At 38.5% G+C, this 17,997-nt stretch overlaps 1 protein-coding gene across 2 annotated transcripts in view; it reads left to right on the forward strand.

The window, feature by feature from the left end:
* Positions 1-17,997, forward strand: part of LOC114668740 (MICOS complex subunit mic25-a-like) — a 487,502-nt gene that overhangs the window by 84,526 nt on the left and 384,979 nt on the right. The window contains exon 5 of one of the 2 annotated variants that reach the window (XM_028824653.2): positions 10,561-10,581. The exons of the other annotated variant lie outside the window; for it this stretch is intronic. Coding sequence (XP_028680486.1) covers positions 10,561-10,581 — 21 coding nt within the window. The remainder of the gene's footprint in view (positions 1-10,560; positions 10,582-17,997) is intronic. 2 annotated transcript variants of the gene reach the window in all.

The following is a 17,997-nucleotide window of genomic DNA, read 5'->3' on the forward strand; positions in this document are numbered from 1 at the left end:
CATTTCCTACATCTTCCTCATAAAGGTATAGTTGCTATTGGCAATCCTTCATTTTGCACCTATCCACGTAATCCAATTTAGCATCATAGGGCCGATCCATGCAGTATCAGGGGCAAGGCAGAAATGATTGCACATACACACATATGAGGCTAATTGAATAACACAGTGTTTTTAAAACCCTAACCCTCAGAAAACAATGAACTAGAGCAGTGTTGTGTTAAGGAGTGGGTCAAAATACCCAATGTATGATTCGGGTAAAGTCATAGAGAAAAATCATTTATTTAAGTTATTTCTGGTAATCTTGATCAATGAAATCAGCCAAAGCATTTTTCACAGCGAATATATCAGCTCACTGGTGACATCATACACTGAATATTTTACTGGAAATTTGCCGTGTGGCCAACTTTTTTTCCTAACACCCATAATGTTTTGCGAGGCCAGTGTGATATCACAGAGCTATAGCAGCCAATGTTGGATGGGATAGCCCCGCCTCTGAGTATATAACACTGATCCAAGGAATGGGGCAGAGTGGTAACTCTGAGGCTAGGCAATCGGTTTGAATCCTTTAAATGCCAGAAGTGACTCTACTCCGTTGGGCCCCTGCAATTGCTCTGTTCTGGATATGACGTTAATCTGCATCCAGCCCTGCAGGGAAAACTTGGACGTTGGTGGCAGGATTGACACTCTAGGCACCGTAAAAAACCTCACACTGTTCAGTGTGGTGTTGAGGTGTCACCTGTTAGATAGCTGCACTCGGATCTCAATCAAAGTGGTTTGTCGTGTGGCAGGTGTGGCAACGTGCTGTGATCAACGCATGCTCCCAACCTCCTCCTCCTCCTGCTCCTTCTAGGATTGGGTTAAAAATTAGTGAAAAATTTATGAGTGTATTTAAACACAAAATGCACATGCAGAAGAAAGCTGAAAATGTGGTGTTGTGTTCGTATCGTAAAGGTAAGGTCTTTTGGACTTAAATGTGACTTGTATGTTAGTAATGCATGAGCCTACTCCTTTAATAGTATTACCCAGAGTGCTGTGCAGATAATGCAAACAGAAAGGAGTTAAGAATCCATGAATGAACAAAAGCGTCAGGGGGATAAAAGAAACAAATTCTACTTAGTTTGAAAGAGGTACCTGCTCTTGAATCTGTGGGGTTCAAACCTTAACAAAATCATGTTAAGAAAATGTTACTGTTCTGTTAAGTAATTCTATTAATTTTATTTCAAGGGGGCACGGTGGCAAAGTGGTTAGCATTGCTGCCACATAACTTGGGTTACATTTTAGGCCTCAACATTTAATCCAACATAGTTGTCAGATGTTTCCCAAGCTATCAGGGATATGTAAAAGACCATTTCCCTGTTATGATCCACTCCTAACTAGTTCATTTTCTCCTTCTCAATTGACCTCAGTGCATTTTGTTGAGTTTGGCAAAGTTCCTTAGCTGTTCTGCAACTTCACATTTACATTAACATATCTGGCTGATACCTTTATCCAAGACAACTTACAACATTTGAGATACAACTGGTTAAATTTCCTTTGTTGTTCCAACTGGAGCACAAGCAGGTGAAGTGAGTTGCTTCTGGTCACACCACGTCAGTAGTGGAATTTGAATCTACAATTGCAGGGTTCAAAGTTCAAAGATTTAAGTGCTTCTTTGGGCTAAGGAAGCGAATTTAGTGGGGTTCACTCATCACTAAGTGCTAGTAAAAGGTGATTCTACAAGCTACTGAATCATGAGGTATACTTACTGTTATATACTTTTTCACTTTGGCTGTGTTTTTTTTTTTTATTGAACTAGCGGGCTCTGCCCCCTGCTCGCTTCGCTCGCCTACCCCCGGGTTTGGTTAACCGGATATACAATTTAAAGAGATTGTTATTTTCATTTCATTCATTTTCATTCATGTTTTATTTTTTGATATTTGCCAGTAATAAAGCTGTAGTGAATGAGTTATCCCCCTCCCCCGGGCTGCTAGTGCTGTGCTGCATGATCTGCATGTCGCGCTGTGCATCGTTCATTTAAAAGCCTGTAGAGCAGCTGTCCTTTTGCCTCACTTTTTTATATCGTGAGACGTTAAAGTGTCTCCGAGAAATTGTTTGTAAGTAGGGCGTGATGTGCAAGTTGTCTCCTGGGACTTCAAAGTATCTACCATGCAAGTAGTCTCATGGGACTTCAAAGTGTCTTCCAAGAAGATCCAAGAAGACCTCCTGTGCATGTATACCATGCCATCTTTATGACGTTCTACTATGTCATCTACTCTTTGTCCTTTATTTCCGGTCCTGGGCATGGTTAAATGTCTTTCTTGCGGGACATATAACGCTACTTGTGTTGTGAGGAGGGGGTGGGGGGGGGGGGGTGCTGAACGCACGCAAAAGAGATGCAGTCGGATCAGCTGTTGTCTTTCTGCTGCTGCTGCTGGTGAGCTGTGTGTTCTGCTTGTCGTGCTGCACATCAATCATTTAAAAGCCTGTACAGCAGCTGTCTCTCCCGCTCACGTTGTGAAGGGGGGCTGAACATACACTAAAGAGATGTGGTCGATTCATCTGCTGGCGAGCTGCGTGTTCTGCTTATCGCGCTGCACGTCAATCATTTAAAAGCTTGTATGGTTACTGTCCTTTTGTCTCACTTCTTTGTCTCGTGGGACATTAAAGTGTCTCATAGAAATTGTTTGTAAGTAGGGCGTGATGTGCAAGGACACAAAGTGTCTTCTATGCAAGTAATCTAGATAGATAGATAGATAGATAGATAGATAGATAGATAGATAGATAGATAGATAGATAGATAGATAGATAGATAGATAGATAGATAGATAGATAGATAGATAGATAGATACTTTATTAATCCCAAGGGGAAATTCACATACTCCAGCAGCAGCATACTGATAAAGAAAATCTCGCGGGACTTCAAAGTGTCTTCTGAGAAGATCCGAGAGGACCTCCTGTGCATGTGTACCATGCCAACATTTTTTAATTCTTTACGAAGTTCTACTTTGTCATCTACTCTTTGTCCTTTATTTCTGGTCCTGGGCAGGGTTAAATGTCTTTCTCGCGGGACATATAACGCTACTCGCATTGTGGGGGGTTTGGGGGGGCTGAACACACACTAAGGAGATGCGGTCGGATCATTTGCTGGCTTGCTGCTACTGAGCTGCGTGTTCTGCTTGTTGCGCTGCGCGTCGATCATTTAAAAGCCTGTACAGCAGCTGTCCTTTTGTCTCACTGCCTTGTCTTGCGTGACGTCAAAGTGTCATCTGAGAAGATCACGTCCTGTCTCCCTCCCAAGATATTTTTTTATACTAGAGAGATAATGAAAATTGAAAATCTCTTGCTTGTCACTCAAAACTCACATTTAATTTTGTTTGAGGACTGAGAGAAGACTAGATGAGTGTTGGTTCTGTCCTCTTGACCCGTAGCATTGAAAGAGGGTGTACTTTTTCATATCATATTATCGTGAATTTACAGTACCACATATTCTCTCTAAGCTCAGTTCTGTCATAGTCTATCTGTAGTAACTGTAGAATATGCGGTAATCCGGCATGTTGTCCTTTACATTTGTATCAAAGTCTTTAAGAGCAGTGGCTTTACCACACTAAAGGAAAAAAAAACACATTCTAGTCACTCTTAAATCACCCTTGCTTTCTTTTATTGAGTTTGGGTGAGAATAATGACTATATATTTTTTTTTTATATAAAATTAATATATTGCCTCTAAATGTCACAACAGTATAATACCTAGCAGAGAAAGAGAATGAGAAAGACTTAGTAACGGTCTATCAAAATGATTACTAAAGTTAATTTAATAAAAAGAATTATAGGCAGCCTCAACAGCCTCTCTAACTAGGAAGAGTTGTTCTAAAATACGGAGCCTTTGGCCTAGATTTAAATTTTGAAGCTAATGAATCCTCTTTTAATATTGGCAAGTAGATCATTCTAGAATTTGAGGGCCCTTTAGCAAAAGACTGTCCTTTCTACACAAATCTAATTTATCCTTGGAATTTTAAGTAGGCTTCCATCTTCAGTTTCAGTGTACAGTTTGGAAGATAAGTGTTAATAAAGTCTGGAAGGTGGAGGAAGACGTAAGCCATTTAGCACTTTGCTTCTGTAAAGAAAAATTTAGAAGAGTCTGGAAACTTAACTGGAAATGTATGTAGTGAACCAAGACCTGGTGTTATTTGGTTGCAGTACATTGTTTTGGATTACAGAAGTGTAAGCAAATGGTTTTAGTAATCAACAGAGCATTACAATAAGTATTTTTCATACAAATGAATGAACTAGTTTTTCACAAAAATTATGAAAATATGGGAATTTTGCAAAATTCTATTTCCATTCAATTTTATTACCATCCTATTTTATATCAGGGTCATAATTATGTTAAAACATGCAGGTTACTGCAGTAAAATGTGTTTAATCAGTGCTTCAATGGATTTCACATTGCATTATTTGTAGTGCAAAAAAATACAAACTGCAAATATGAATTATGAGAGGTTAAGACTAATACAACACTTAAGAAACGGGCTGTTTTTCTGGAAAGTTTGTTTTGCCTTCCCGAGGTTGTGCTTCAACTGACATTCTGGTGTTCATCAGTTAAAAATCATTTATTTTGTTTCCAGGTGCAGGTGCTTCTGTTCATTAATAATAATAATGGGCACTCTGGCTTGAATTAGGTCTTCTGCCTAAATCAAGTCATCTGATTTGATCATTTAATTCATTGGAATAATTATTTTATAAAGAGCAAACTGTACATCACAAAAGCTGTCTGGCAGCTGTGTTTCAAATTCATTGTGCGGCATTTAATTACTGGGATTGGAAATCCGTTCTGTCTGTGATTATATGGCAAATTTGAACACCATTACGAGAGTGTAGCATCTCATCTTTACAGAGCCATCTGGTCACACTACTTAACTTCACTCTGTTGGTTGCGCTAGGAGTTATTTTTGTCAAAAGTCTACAGTAGATGATCACAATATGCAACATTAGTTCCAGCTAAAAAATGATTTGAGATGAATGGTGTTTTTGCTTTTAATTTCCAAATTCAGGCTATTTGAAAGAGTTGTACTGCATGTGTTCATTAGTCCAAAGTTTTCTTTATTTTTGTTTGAACTGCATGGTTCGATAAAATATTTGGAAGGAAACTGATAAGAAATGAGGGAAGGACTGACAAATTATTTGGATGATGTACTTGAAAATGAAAAAATATTCGCTATAAGAATGACCTGACATGGCAGAATGATAACAAGCCATCCAATTAAACACAATTTATTAATGGCTAGGACTGGTTTCTAGGTAAGCAACTGAGTTAGAACAGAAACTTGCCGCCCCACCAGGACCAACTTATTCCTGCTCTAATGCAGTGTTTACATCTTGAAATTAATGTTCAGTTTATACTAGGAAATTTAGCTTAAAAGTCAGAACTGTTGATATTTTTTACACACAATACAACCATTTTAATAGGAAAATATTTACAATGTCAGTATTAGTGCACAATCGTTTAAAGATTATATTATAAGCAACACAAAATTACTAAGCTGTGACTAAAAACTAACTCCACGTACGCAGGTGGGCCTTGCAGCTTGGTGTGTTTCTGCATTACATCTTTTGCTGTCTGGCAGGTTGAAGTTAGCTATTAGTGAAGAACAAAGGTTTATACGCATGATGACCAGGTTTCATTTTAAGAGTTCATTTCTTTTTTGTAATCTTTCTCATGCTTTGTTTCAGAGGCTGATAATTAATTATTGATCTGTGCAATTGCCTTATTCAGTGTCTTCGCCTGACTTAATTTTTCTTATTACGAAAAACAAAAATCAGTTTGATTGTAATTCACGGTTATATATGTAGCAGCTGAAAAATGTAAAAGTGCTTTTTTTTGCGCAGTATACAAGTTGAAAACAAACAACATACATTTTAACAATTTAAGTAATTTACTTGGTTTGGTTTCTTTATGTGATTTTTATAGAATATTTATGGAAGCGAAGGTCTGTGATACGGTTTGCATATTTGTAGCTAGAAATCCACAAAGAGAGAAAATGAATCACGTAACTTGAAATAGTTTTTTACTCCTAAGCTTTCGACTCCTACCAGGAATCATCATCAGAGGAACATGATTAGACATACAGGAATGCAAAGCAATATACAGCAAATAAGGAGGGAAGGGGAGGCATATGTGGTGGGGTTCACAGGGAGTTGGTCATATATATAGTGTATGTATGAATGTGTGTGTACTGTATATACTGTACATATACATGTGTGGAGAGAATGATGAGGCAGGGCAAAAGCCAAATGCTTTGGGTGCCAACTGGCAAAACCCTGTTTAATTCTAAGAAAAAATAAGGAAATTAATGAAAAATATGTGCTCTGCTCAGAGTAATTCCCTTTAATTAGAACTCATTCCAGTCACACTTTCTCTACTTATCACTTATCTCTAAGTGTTTGCTTTCATGGTCAGGCCCAAAATGAGACACTACCTTCTTGGAGTGGCTTCCCCAAGGGATGGTTTCTCAAGGCTGTTAGGGATAAAGGAGACAAGACTGTTAGCAAGCTTGCTTCCTGTCTTTTCCTGGGGTGGTACCACATACTGTACCTTAGGTGAGCCTGGTGTGCATGCCTGACAACATTTATATACTGTGTATATATTGTAGGGAACAACAGACATGGGCTGGCATCCCAAATGGGATGGGGCATGATTCATTACCTGGCTGGGAGGCCAATATAATTAAGGAGGGGAGAAATGGTTGGAACAGGGGTAGAAATTGTATTTGGAGCACTGGCTTCCCTGATGCGCTAAATGCAGCACAACCAGACCAGGACTCCTACAGGGATATCCACAAGGCATGATGGGAGTTGTAGTCCCTTGGGGCAGCCAGGTTGGGTTCTGTGGGGCCGGCCAGAGGGAGCTGTTGTGAGTAGTAATCCCTGCTGTACAAGATTTCCCATCGACCCGGAAGCACATCCATCGGGCTGTGCCCTGGCACAGGAAGTACTCCCAGGTCCAAGGTAAAAGGAGCCGCTCTACCATATCTAGGTAGTAGGAGCCAGGAGAGGAGAGAGGCAACATTTGCCTGGGAGGAGTGGAGGAGAAGGAAGAGATGGAGAAGAAGAAGAATAATTCATAATTGTGGTAGCTTATATGGATGAAGAAGCCTTTTGTAAGGTAACTGTGAATAATGAAACTTATGTTTTCGATGAGGACTTGCATCTGTGCCATTGTGTTTGTGGATTTCTGGCGTCCCCTCTGGTTGACTATATATATATACTAGGGGGCTTTGCCCCCCTGCTCGCTTCACTCGCCAACCCCCGTGTTTGGTTTTCCAGGTACACACTTTTAAGATTTTTTTTTTCTTTGAATTGTTGCTATTTCATTAGTTTCACTTTTATTTCAGAACTTATGTAAAAACAATATTTGGAATCTTTCGAGTCCAAATATGCTGAATCTTTTAAATGAGGTCAGTGAGACATGTGTTTAATGACTTACTCAGGTTAGAGTTAATGAAAACTGGAATTCAAAAGACTCAAAAAAAAAACGTAGGCGCGGAACATATGCAGAGCAAGATACAGAATATGAAAGCAGAAAAAAACTAAAGTGTCAAAAAAAAAGTAAACATCGCATTAGTGCAAAAAAAGAGAAATTATTACTCAGAGAAATAACGAAAAGGCGAATATAGATTGAATATATGGACACAGGTGATATGTCAGAAGTATGTAAATATTGTAAGGCTTTGAAGTTTCAGTCAGAGAATTTCAAAAACGGGGTTTACCTCACATGCATTTATTGGTTACTTTGCAAAAAAAATTATTAACTGATGATGTCGATCGCTTTGTCTATGCTGAAATTCCAAACACAGAAACCTATCCTGAATTATCTCTGCTCTGCATGTGTTTGGCCCTTTTGTTTTTTAACCTCTTTATGACGTTTTACTGTGTTTTCTACTCTTTGTCTTTTATTTCTGATCTCGCTTTGTCCTGTTTTTTTTCCAATGACACCTGGTCCGTGGTGATTATTTTCCCTTTTTCGAGTATTAATTTCTGTTTGTTTGTGCTACTGCGATCTTTACTTTCTTTTTTTATACTTTCTAATTTTCCTACTTTCATATTCTTTAACTTTCTCCACATTTGTATCGCGCATACATTTTTTTTTTTTGGAGCCTTTCGAATTTCACTACTTTCATAATCTGCTCTGCATGTGTATAGCGCCAACGTTTGTGAACGTCTTTATGAAGTTCTACTTTGTCTTTTACTCTGTCTTTTAATTCTGAGCCCGATTGGACGTGCTTTGTTTCAATTCCATTTGTTACGGGCTGATAAGTACTTGCCTTATTTTCTGAATTTGCACCTAGATTATTTTTTCTCTTTTGCTCTTTTTTCTCTCTTTCTCCGCGCTGCTTTCTTCTTCTTTTAGTCGACGTTTTATTTATAACGTATTGTCCTTATATGTTTTATATGCGCTGAGACCCTGGATCTGTGTGTGCTCAAATCCTTCACAAGACTGAATGTTTTGCTGCCCTGTTGTCTTATTTGATAGATTGTAAGTAGGGTGTGTCTTGCAAGAATCTCATGTTCTACATTGTTAACATGAAGATCACGTATTGTCTCCTAGTCATTCCCTCCCACAGGATTTTTTTTATAATATATATATATATATATATATATATATATATATATATATATATATATATATATATTGTGGAAGGAGCCCCCGGCACAGGCAGGCAGACATGTTTTAAGCACCACCATATGTTTATTTACACTACTAATATTTACAAGTGTGCACCATAACCCCGAAATCTCCAACAATCCAGGCCAACAGTCCAATGCCTCACTTTCTTCAGGCCGCCTCCTTGCCTCTCCAAGACCTTGTCTTTCTCCTCACCCGACTCCAGCTATCGAGTGGAGGGAGGCGGCCCCTTTTATAACCACCCGTATGTGCTCCAGGTGCCTCCCGACAATCTTCTGCCGGCACACCCCAGTGTGGCGGAAGTGCCGGCTGCGTACCCGGAAGCACTCCTGCTGTCCCTGGTCTTCTTCCCCCCAGCACTTCCGGGTGTGGCGAAAGTGCTGAGGGCCAGGGCTCCAAAGGCATCGGGGCGCTCCCTGGCGGTGAACACGGGCCCCTATAGGGTTGAGCTTCAAAGCTCTGTACACGTGGTCCCCAAAGCCACCAGGGCGGTCGCCCCCTCGTGGTCTGGAGGAGGCATGAGCCCTTCTCCGGTCCTCTTGGGCATCCCGGCTGGGTACCACCCCCAACCGCGTGCCACAATATATATACAGTGTGTATATATATATATATATATGTATATATATGTATATATGGGGTGGAAAAAGTAGGTTTATAGTTGTTCATATGGAAAAGATGTTTAGGTTGTGAGTGCTACACTCAACCACACTTTAATAATAAGAAGATACAGATATAAATAAGAAGAAGACAAATAATACAAATAAATAATACAATCATTAATAAATAATAATACAAGAATAAACTCTATGTTTTGTGTACTCTCATATATAAATATATATCATGGATGTTTGGGTTCCCCTTTTAATTCTTAGGTAAATTATACACAACAGAAAGAACGCTTAATGGTGTTAGTTTAAATTAAACAAAAAGAAGTCTTTGTGACATTCTGTCTATATGTATATGGTAATGGATAGCACAAATGGGCTGTCATCCCTGCCATGGTTAAGCAGTGACATTTACCCTGCAGCATCCCTGGGCTTTAGTATCCATTCATATGCCCACAGGGTATGATGGGAACTGGAGTCCCAGAGTACAGCCCTGTAGGGTTCCATGGGCACTGCCACGGGGTGCTGGAGGGTTTTACAATACCAAGTTTGTTGGACTTTTGCCTGACCTGGAAATGCTTCCATCAGACTATGTCCTAGCACCGGAAGTCCTCCCGGGTTTGAGATACAATGAGCCACTTTACCTCACCTCAGTGAGTCAGAGTTGGAAGGCAGTGAGTGACACTCATCAGAATGACAGAAGGAGGAAGAGAATCACAAATTATACTTGTGTGATTTGGCTGGTGATTATAGTTTCAAATAAAAACCTTTAATTTGATCCTGGAATTGTGTTATTGTGTTGGGTGACATTATGTCTGTAGTTTGGTCCCATTACGGTTTATATATATATATACTGTATATATAATACACACACACACACGTCATAGATCAAAAGTTGTATTGTGACTTGTCTGTCTCTTTATTATTCTGATTTGCCAAAAGCCCAACCTTATTAAAGTGCATACTCTTATTTAATTAAAGTTTTTTGGTCCTGAGGGGTTTTGCTATAATGAATTAGCTTGTGTATATTTTACTACAGTTAATTATTTTATTTTGCAGCCTTCAGTGATTGGTTAGTTAAATTATACAATTATGTGGAAGACTTTGATGTAATTGTTTGATAAACCAAAGAAAGGAGCTGTTGTCTTAATAATGAATAAAATCATCTTCTTTGCATATGTTTTTCTCCTGCATTGCAAACTTTGTTCTTTACTGTAGCTCACATTCAGCCAGGTCCAATTATTTTTTCTTTATACAGTACTGATATTCTTTTTCCTCTTTTTATCATTCCTAGCCTGCTGATTTGGATGCTTGGGTAAGCCTTGTACATTTGTTGTTAATCTTACTTTCTTTTCATTTAAATGTCATGTTTTCATTGTGCATTAAAATCGCTATGTGAACATGTATATAGCATTTTCATCACAACGTTTTAAGGGTATTCAACTAGAAAATTGCATATCATCTGTGTGCCGGTTGAAGTTAGTCCTTTTGTCATCTTAGGTGGTTTTAAATGAAGGCCACATCACAATGCTTTTAGCTGAAACTGATGATATTTGTCAGTATTCTTCTTCATAACGGTCTTGAGCGTTTATCAGGCCTTGCTTGCCCTTTGCTCATGACCTTAATTACTTCTGGAATAAAGAGGACTGTTAGGGGCTGTAGTGTTTTCAATGTTAGGCATAAATTCAGACAACAATAGACCCTGCCTACACATTTCAGAATGTGTTTGAGAAGCATTTGCAGGCCTTGAAAATGTCCCATATTTCATTGTTACTATGTTGTATTTCTAATATTTCTCATCGTGTTATCCTCAATTTCTGCACCCCTTTGTACTAACTCTACTATAATTACAATTTGGTATCAATTAAGTTTCTCTTGGAGACTGGGTTCAATGTTAGTGTTGAGGATGTGCACTCTCTCCATGTCTATGATTTGTTTTGCCCTTGTAGATTATCTATAATTAGACGCTGGTCTTCCTTTTCTCTGCCTCCTCCTGTGTTTTTGTGGCGGTAGATTTTACAACCTGCAGTATTTTACCCAGAATGAGGAATTCTGCACAATCCATTGACATAAAGATAATTCTGGTGAACATCAAGGACATTTAATTGTTAACGCTCACAGTGATGAACATAATTTACTAAAGAAGCACACACATTGGGATTTACTTGGCAACAGTTTAATAATGTATGAGTATAATGATTAAAAGACGCTCATGTCGTAGTACTGATTCAGCCATTTTGCACATACGGTAGCATAACACACTAGGGTAATATATTTATTTATCTTTTATTATTCTTAACAGATAAAAGCTATGCTAAAAAGCAAAGAAAAAGAATGGCACAGTGGCATAGTCATCAGTGTTGTTTTATCACACCTTGGGCACCGATTTAATTCCCAAGATGAGTATTTACATCTTTGTGTTAGTTTTCTCTTTGGGGCTCCAGTTCTCTCTCATAGTCTAAGGATTTATTGAAATTGAAATGAAGTTGATTTGCGGCTCATATTTGGCCTTGAGAAAAAGCATTGGCTAAAGATGAATGTCTCCCTGCAAAGGATTATGGGGTAAGCCAGGGAGACCAGCAGTGCTGAGCAGTATGTTTGCTGAAGAGTTTTCCAGGTCACACAACTGAGGAAAGCCGTAGCCACTTGCAAAGATCTTTCTAAAAGTTTTCTTTAATTTAAGTTAGTACAGGTTAAGAAGTTATTTCTATAAAGTTATACAGGTGAAATTCAGTATAAATATGGAACTGCAACCATTAAGCCCCAACAGCCCACCATCAATCCATTTAACACAAATAAAATCAAGGCATTTTAAACGTTAACATTTAACATTATACAAAGTTATTGTCTGTTTTTCACCTGCATTATTATCATTCTTTAATTTAATATTATTTATTGTATCATTATGCTGCTGCTGGAGAATGTGAATTTCCCATTGGGATTAATAAAGTATCTATCTATCTATCTATCTATCTATCTATCTATCTATCTATCTATCTATCTATCTATCTATCTATCTATCTATCTATCTATCTATCTATCTATCTATCTATCTATCTATCTATCTATCTATCTATCTATCTATCTATCTATCTATCTATCTATCTATCAGATGCTAGGGTCACGGTGTTGAGTTCATGCATCTCTGAGGAGGAGGATACATACTTGTATGAAATCCATTAGTCCTGGTCTTGATTGACATAAGCCATTTACAAGATGAAACGAGAGTGAACAGAGGATGGGCAGGGTGTGACAGGTCAAAAAAAGATCTCGATAGCTTTATATTTTAGTCAGCAACAGTAGAGTGAAGCCGTATTGGGAAAAGGTAGCAATCAGTGATTATAGAAGTGTTGCTGATGTTATCAGAGGGAGCGATTGCCATACTAAACTATAATGAAGAAGGCCAAAACACTTCCAGCAACTGACTCACATATGATATACCATTTCACTCATCTGGATGTCTAGTTATGCAATATATCAAGCTTTTTGGGGTTCCCCCGTTTTTTATTTTTCTTGGACGTTTGTTTTTGGACCATATTTTGTACCCTTTTGATAAAGAGTAAACCAAAAGCAAAAATGATCAGTTGGGCTTGAAGTTTTTGCATGCCACATCAACCGATCCCAGGGGTTGGTTCACCCCCTAATGGGACATGAGAGGTTTAAGTTAGTCCTTTTGGCAAAATTTTGAAAAAAATGGGTACCGTATATACTCACGTATAAGTCGGGTCTTGAAACCCGAAAAATCGATCACAAAATCAGACCCCGACTTATATACCCGTTCAAAAATGCAACACTTAAATTTTTAATTTTTTTTTTTTTTTACATCTTCTTGCCTCCTCCAATCTCGCATCAGTTTCTCAGATGCATAGAATTTTGTTGCAGCAGCACAGTTATCAATTTCTTTCACTACTTCAGCGACGTTTAATTTAAAACCAGCTTCATATTTTCTTTTGATCGTAGATAAAGGATGCTCTTATAATAAAGGTGTATGAGGGTGTGAGATACAATAAACACAAATCAGTGCAAATGTTGCTTCGAAATAGTTAGGGTATTACCGTGTGGTCACTTAGGCACAATACATAGGAAACAAAGGCGGCGTGCTCCGTGGTTTCTCTCTCAGGTGGGCGTTAGCATATCATAATCTCTTGCACCAATAGCGTGAGTTTTCCACATTCGACTTATATGACTGACATTATAAAATGGCAAAAATTATACGATAAAATCAAGTCCCGACTTATCCGCGGGAGAACTTATCCGCGAGTATATACGGTATTTGGAATATGAGCTTCTTTTTGTGCTATTTTGAGGTTGCTGGTCACGAAATATGATAATATTTTTCATATTTGATTCTTCACTGGTGGTCCCAGCCCTTTAAAGAGACACGCTCAGAGGATTACAAATGACATATTTTAAACATAAGCATGTGGGGTATCGTTTAACACAATTTCAAGGGTCATGATTACAAATATGATGTTATTTTTGAATTTTTTCTAGTACATAAAAGAATATTGAAACTGAAGTACACATTTTAATTTTTCAAATATCTCATGCAACTATTTTTTTTTATTATGTTCTTGTACCTCATGAAATACATTTGTTATGAACACCCCAAATTATGGTGGCTTACCTTAATTCAGACTTTTTTTGTAATATTTCAGAATTATTCAGAAAGAGCTAATAGCAGAGTTAATGTAGGTTTTGTCAGTATGGACTATAAGAGGAGCTCATGCTTTGTCCCTGAACCGAAATGACAGCCAAAAAAGATTTAAAGTGAGAAAATAAAAGGATTTTATAACCCAAACATTCAAAACAGTGCCCCATAAACACATAAGGCCTTACAAATAAGAAAGAATCAATGCCTTCTGGCCATTCTATTTACCCTCAAGCCTACATTCCTATCCTAGATATGTATCATTGTCTTCCTCCCAACTCCAAGGCCCCCTCTATACTGAATGCAGGAGCCTTTTATATCTGTGCTAGGAAACCCATGCAGGTGAGTCATCACTATGGTTTCCAGGTTATATGACCAGGGCTCAAAAGTCTTCATGTTTCCCTGAAGAGCATCTCTTACTGGCACTAGGTGACCCCGCAGACTTCTTTCTCCAGCAGGGTCACTTGCACCCTGGGATTGTGTTCTTTTGATACAGAACAGACTCGAGCCTTATGCACATCCCTTTAGTAACCAAAGCAGAAATAATCAGACGAGAGACATATGGTGCAAAAATAGATATATGCTTAATTGCTTTAAAACTGTATTTATACGTACATATCCAGGCCAAAGAGAAACCAATGGGACAGTACAGTCATCGTCCAGTTCTTCATTGGGGAATGCTGACGACTATACGTATCCAATCCGGCAGAGTGGTGCAGACATTTGGACGGCTTCTGCTTTCTTGATTGATCCTTGCCATTGTAAATACTCACATGTTTGCATATTCATTGAGTTTTTTGAGGAAACTTGCCAGGTATGGTTTTGTTAAGTATGGAATGAGTTCTTCCCAGACCCATGGTCTCTGCCTGAAAGTAATGGGTCAGGCCTACTTTAATCAACCAAAATCCATGCCTGAAAGAACTATCAAATGGAATTCGCTCACAGAGAGAACTATACATAACAGACAGGGGCCCCTGGCTAATATCACCAATTTGGGCAACTAGCCTGCCTGAGTCGTCTTCTACTTGCTTATGTCTGTCTCCTTGTCAATTTCTCTTGCACGGTTTCAGCTGTAGTTTTTCCATTATTTAATAACATAATGTGTTTGGAGTAAACTTCACAGATGCCTGTGGCACACTTCAAACCTTGGCTACAACTTCTCACACCACAGAATGTAATTGGGGAGTCGATGCTCCTGTGATTTTTAACTCCCAGTGTGCTCTAGAGGCCGGGGGACATTAACAAGGGTAACAGATTGGTCGTTCCTCATCCTACTTTCACAACAGATGCTGAAATTGTCTAATCACCAGTTTATCGTTATTAATCTTAACTTAAGTTTTAACTTTAACTTACAGTTAGAGTTTGTGATATATTCAGATGTCTACGCAAACATAACATAAATAAGAATAATAACTTTATCCTTTGGTTGTTTAGTCTGTGTTTCAGGCCTTGACCAAGTAAAACTGGCTTTGGATTCATGGCTCCACACTTCAGACATTCTCATAGTTGGAGGCTATGGTATGTAATATTTGAGATATCAGACAGACAAGTCTCTGTTCTGTTTATAAGGTACATAACACCTGCGTTCCCCATTTCTCATATAGCAGCTGCGTTATATGGAATGCACTTCCCACTGAGCACTCATTGGTTGTTGGCTATCATTCACATGGAACCTGCAACTACAACTGAAGACAAGATTTTGTTTAGGCAAGTTGCAGACTAGTTGGACTGAGGGGGATGTTAGACCCCCAGTCACGAAAGCACACTGCGACTGCCCTCAACTCACGAAGGTTATAAATGACATATGCGACTGAAGATTGCTGGAAATTTCTGGTAATGTGACAAGGCCTTTAGAAGAAGACACTTCTCCCACTATACTTTTTCCTAACCTGACACACCTACTTTATCGAGTCTTAAATGTCGGTGAATTAAAACTGACGCCATCTAGTAGCTTATACAATTCAATTATTTTTCGTTATTTTCTAACATATATGTTCATATAAGCAGCTTAATTCTGGTCTCCCTAAAACCCTTCCAATTTGTTTCTGAAAAAGAAAAATGTCTAAGGATAACGCTGTCTCTCTGACTGTAAAAGATCTGCTTGAACACCTTGAAAGGTGAGACACCTGTGTTAGATGGCTATTTATGGATTACAGCTCTGGCTTCAACAAAGTTTTTCCCCAGTGTGCTGGTCCTGAAACTTAGAGATATGGGTTGTTTAAAAAAAAATCTATCTGCATTTGGATACACTTAATGGACAGATCACAGGTGGCACAGATAGATAACAAACTCTCAGTCAAGCAGATTTTAAACAGCAGATCCCCTCTGTGGCTGCTTGCACACTGTATGGTCCTCACGTTTTACACATAACTGTACAGCTAATAGAATAACAACCACAGCATCACATTTGCTGATGACACAACAGTGACCGGGATGATCCATCACAATAATAAGACTGTATATAGGAATGAAGTGGTGGATTTGTTGAAATGAGGTTGTAATAACAATTTGTTCCTAAACATTACTAAGACAAAACCATTCCTAATGAACTTCAGAAGACACAAAAAGATGTACATTTTTGGGTATAAAAGTAGCCACCGTCAGACCTGTCAGCAGGTTCAAATTCTGAGGATTACAGATATTGAATGAATGGAAGTGAACCCACATCATCAAGGTTAAGGGTAGTGCCACTGTCTAAGATGCCTGGCATATGCTAAGAGAGACTGTCAATATGCAGCATCATTAGATTGCCTTAATTTAATCGTAGTTTATTTAAAAAACAGCCAGCTCATGACAGCACCTCTGTGTGTAGTATGTATAAAACTGATTCATACAGAATATGGGAAAGGCTTCTTTCCTAGCACATCTTATAAATAAATACAATGTAATTATTTGCAATGAAGTAAGTGGGCAGGAAGCATATCTTTGATAAGCTTTGCAATAAAAACCAGTGGGTTAATTAGCAAACCTCCTTTTATCACCTGCTTTTATTGGAGAGCTCTACATTATTAGTCGGCAGAGTCTCAGCTAAATCCTTTGAGGTCTGGACGGAACTGGATCTGTCCTTTACTTTACATCCTGGAAGACTGTCACGATGTGATGCCAGTCCTCCCCAATCCCCCCCAAATACTGCTTATTGTCTTGAGTCTCAACCTTCATTCTTAAGGCGGCTCAATGGGTGGGCATATGTAAACTTATCAACTCAAGATGGAATGAGGAGGGATGGGGTTGGTTTGGAAAGAGAGGTGGGAGTGACGGTCGGGCATTGTGAGGATGATGGATTATTGTGTTTCTGACATATCGCTTCATTTATGGACCACTTTGTTATGTTACTTGATAAATTCTCAATAAATAGTTCATCACATAGAAACAAAGAAGACAAACCATGCATAATAAATAGTATTCATTTATAGACTGTGGTAGGAGGAAAGCAAAAATATCTGTACAGATTCGTTTACAAGCTCAGTTTGATCCAGCAGCTCATGATTTTGTCTCAGAGGGAGAACCTGATGAGCCATGTTTTTTATCTCGGTTAATTATGGTATCTTTATCAAATACATAAAACTGTAACTTACAAATGCCAAGTAGAAAAAGAAATGGTGCGTAAGTCACGCAAAGATCTGAAGCAAAAGGTCACAATGTAGATAAACACAGTCTCTTCAGTACAAGAAATGATCTTTGATACTTTTAATAGAGGTAGATTAAATTGTGCAACATTCACTAGATGCTTGTAAATTAGTTACTCAGAATTACTGCTATGTTTTATGTTGTTTAATATTTTTCTAGTAGCAGTATATATATATATATATATATATATATATTATGAAAGAATGAGTCTCAACACACTCAGCCACCCGTATATTGTTCCTGGCTGCAAAAGACTTAGATTGAACACAACGATGTTGCTAGTTTGAGTTCCCAGAATGAACTGAATTAGTTTGGCAAGATGGAGATTTTATAGTCTCTAAACCGGAAGTGACGCCCGTCTGGGCACCGGAACCGGAAGTGACGTCAGTCTGGGCGCCGGAGCCGGAAGTGACATCAGTCTGGGTGCCGGAGCTGGACATGATGTCAGATCAG

This window comes from Erpetoichthys calabaricus, chromosome 18 (genome assembly GCF_900747795.2).
Source record: "Erpetoichthys calabaricus chromosome 18, fErpCal1.3, whole genome shotgun sequence".
Lineage (NCBI taxonomy): Eukaryota > Metazoa > Chordata > Cladistia > Polypteriformes > Polypteridae > Erpetoichthys > Erpetoichthys calabaricus.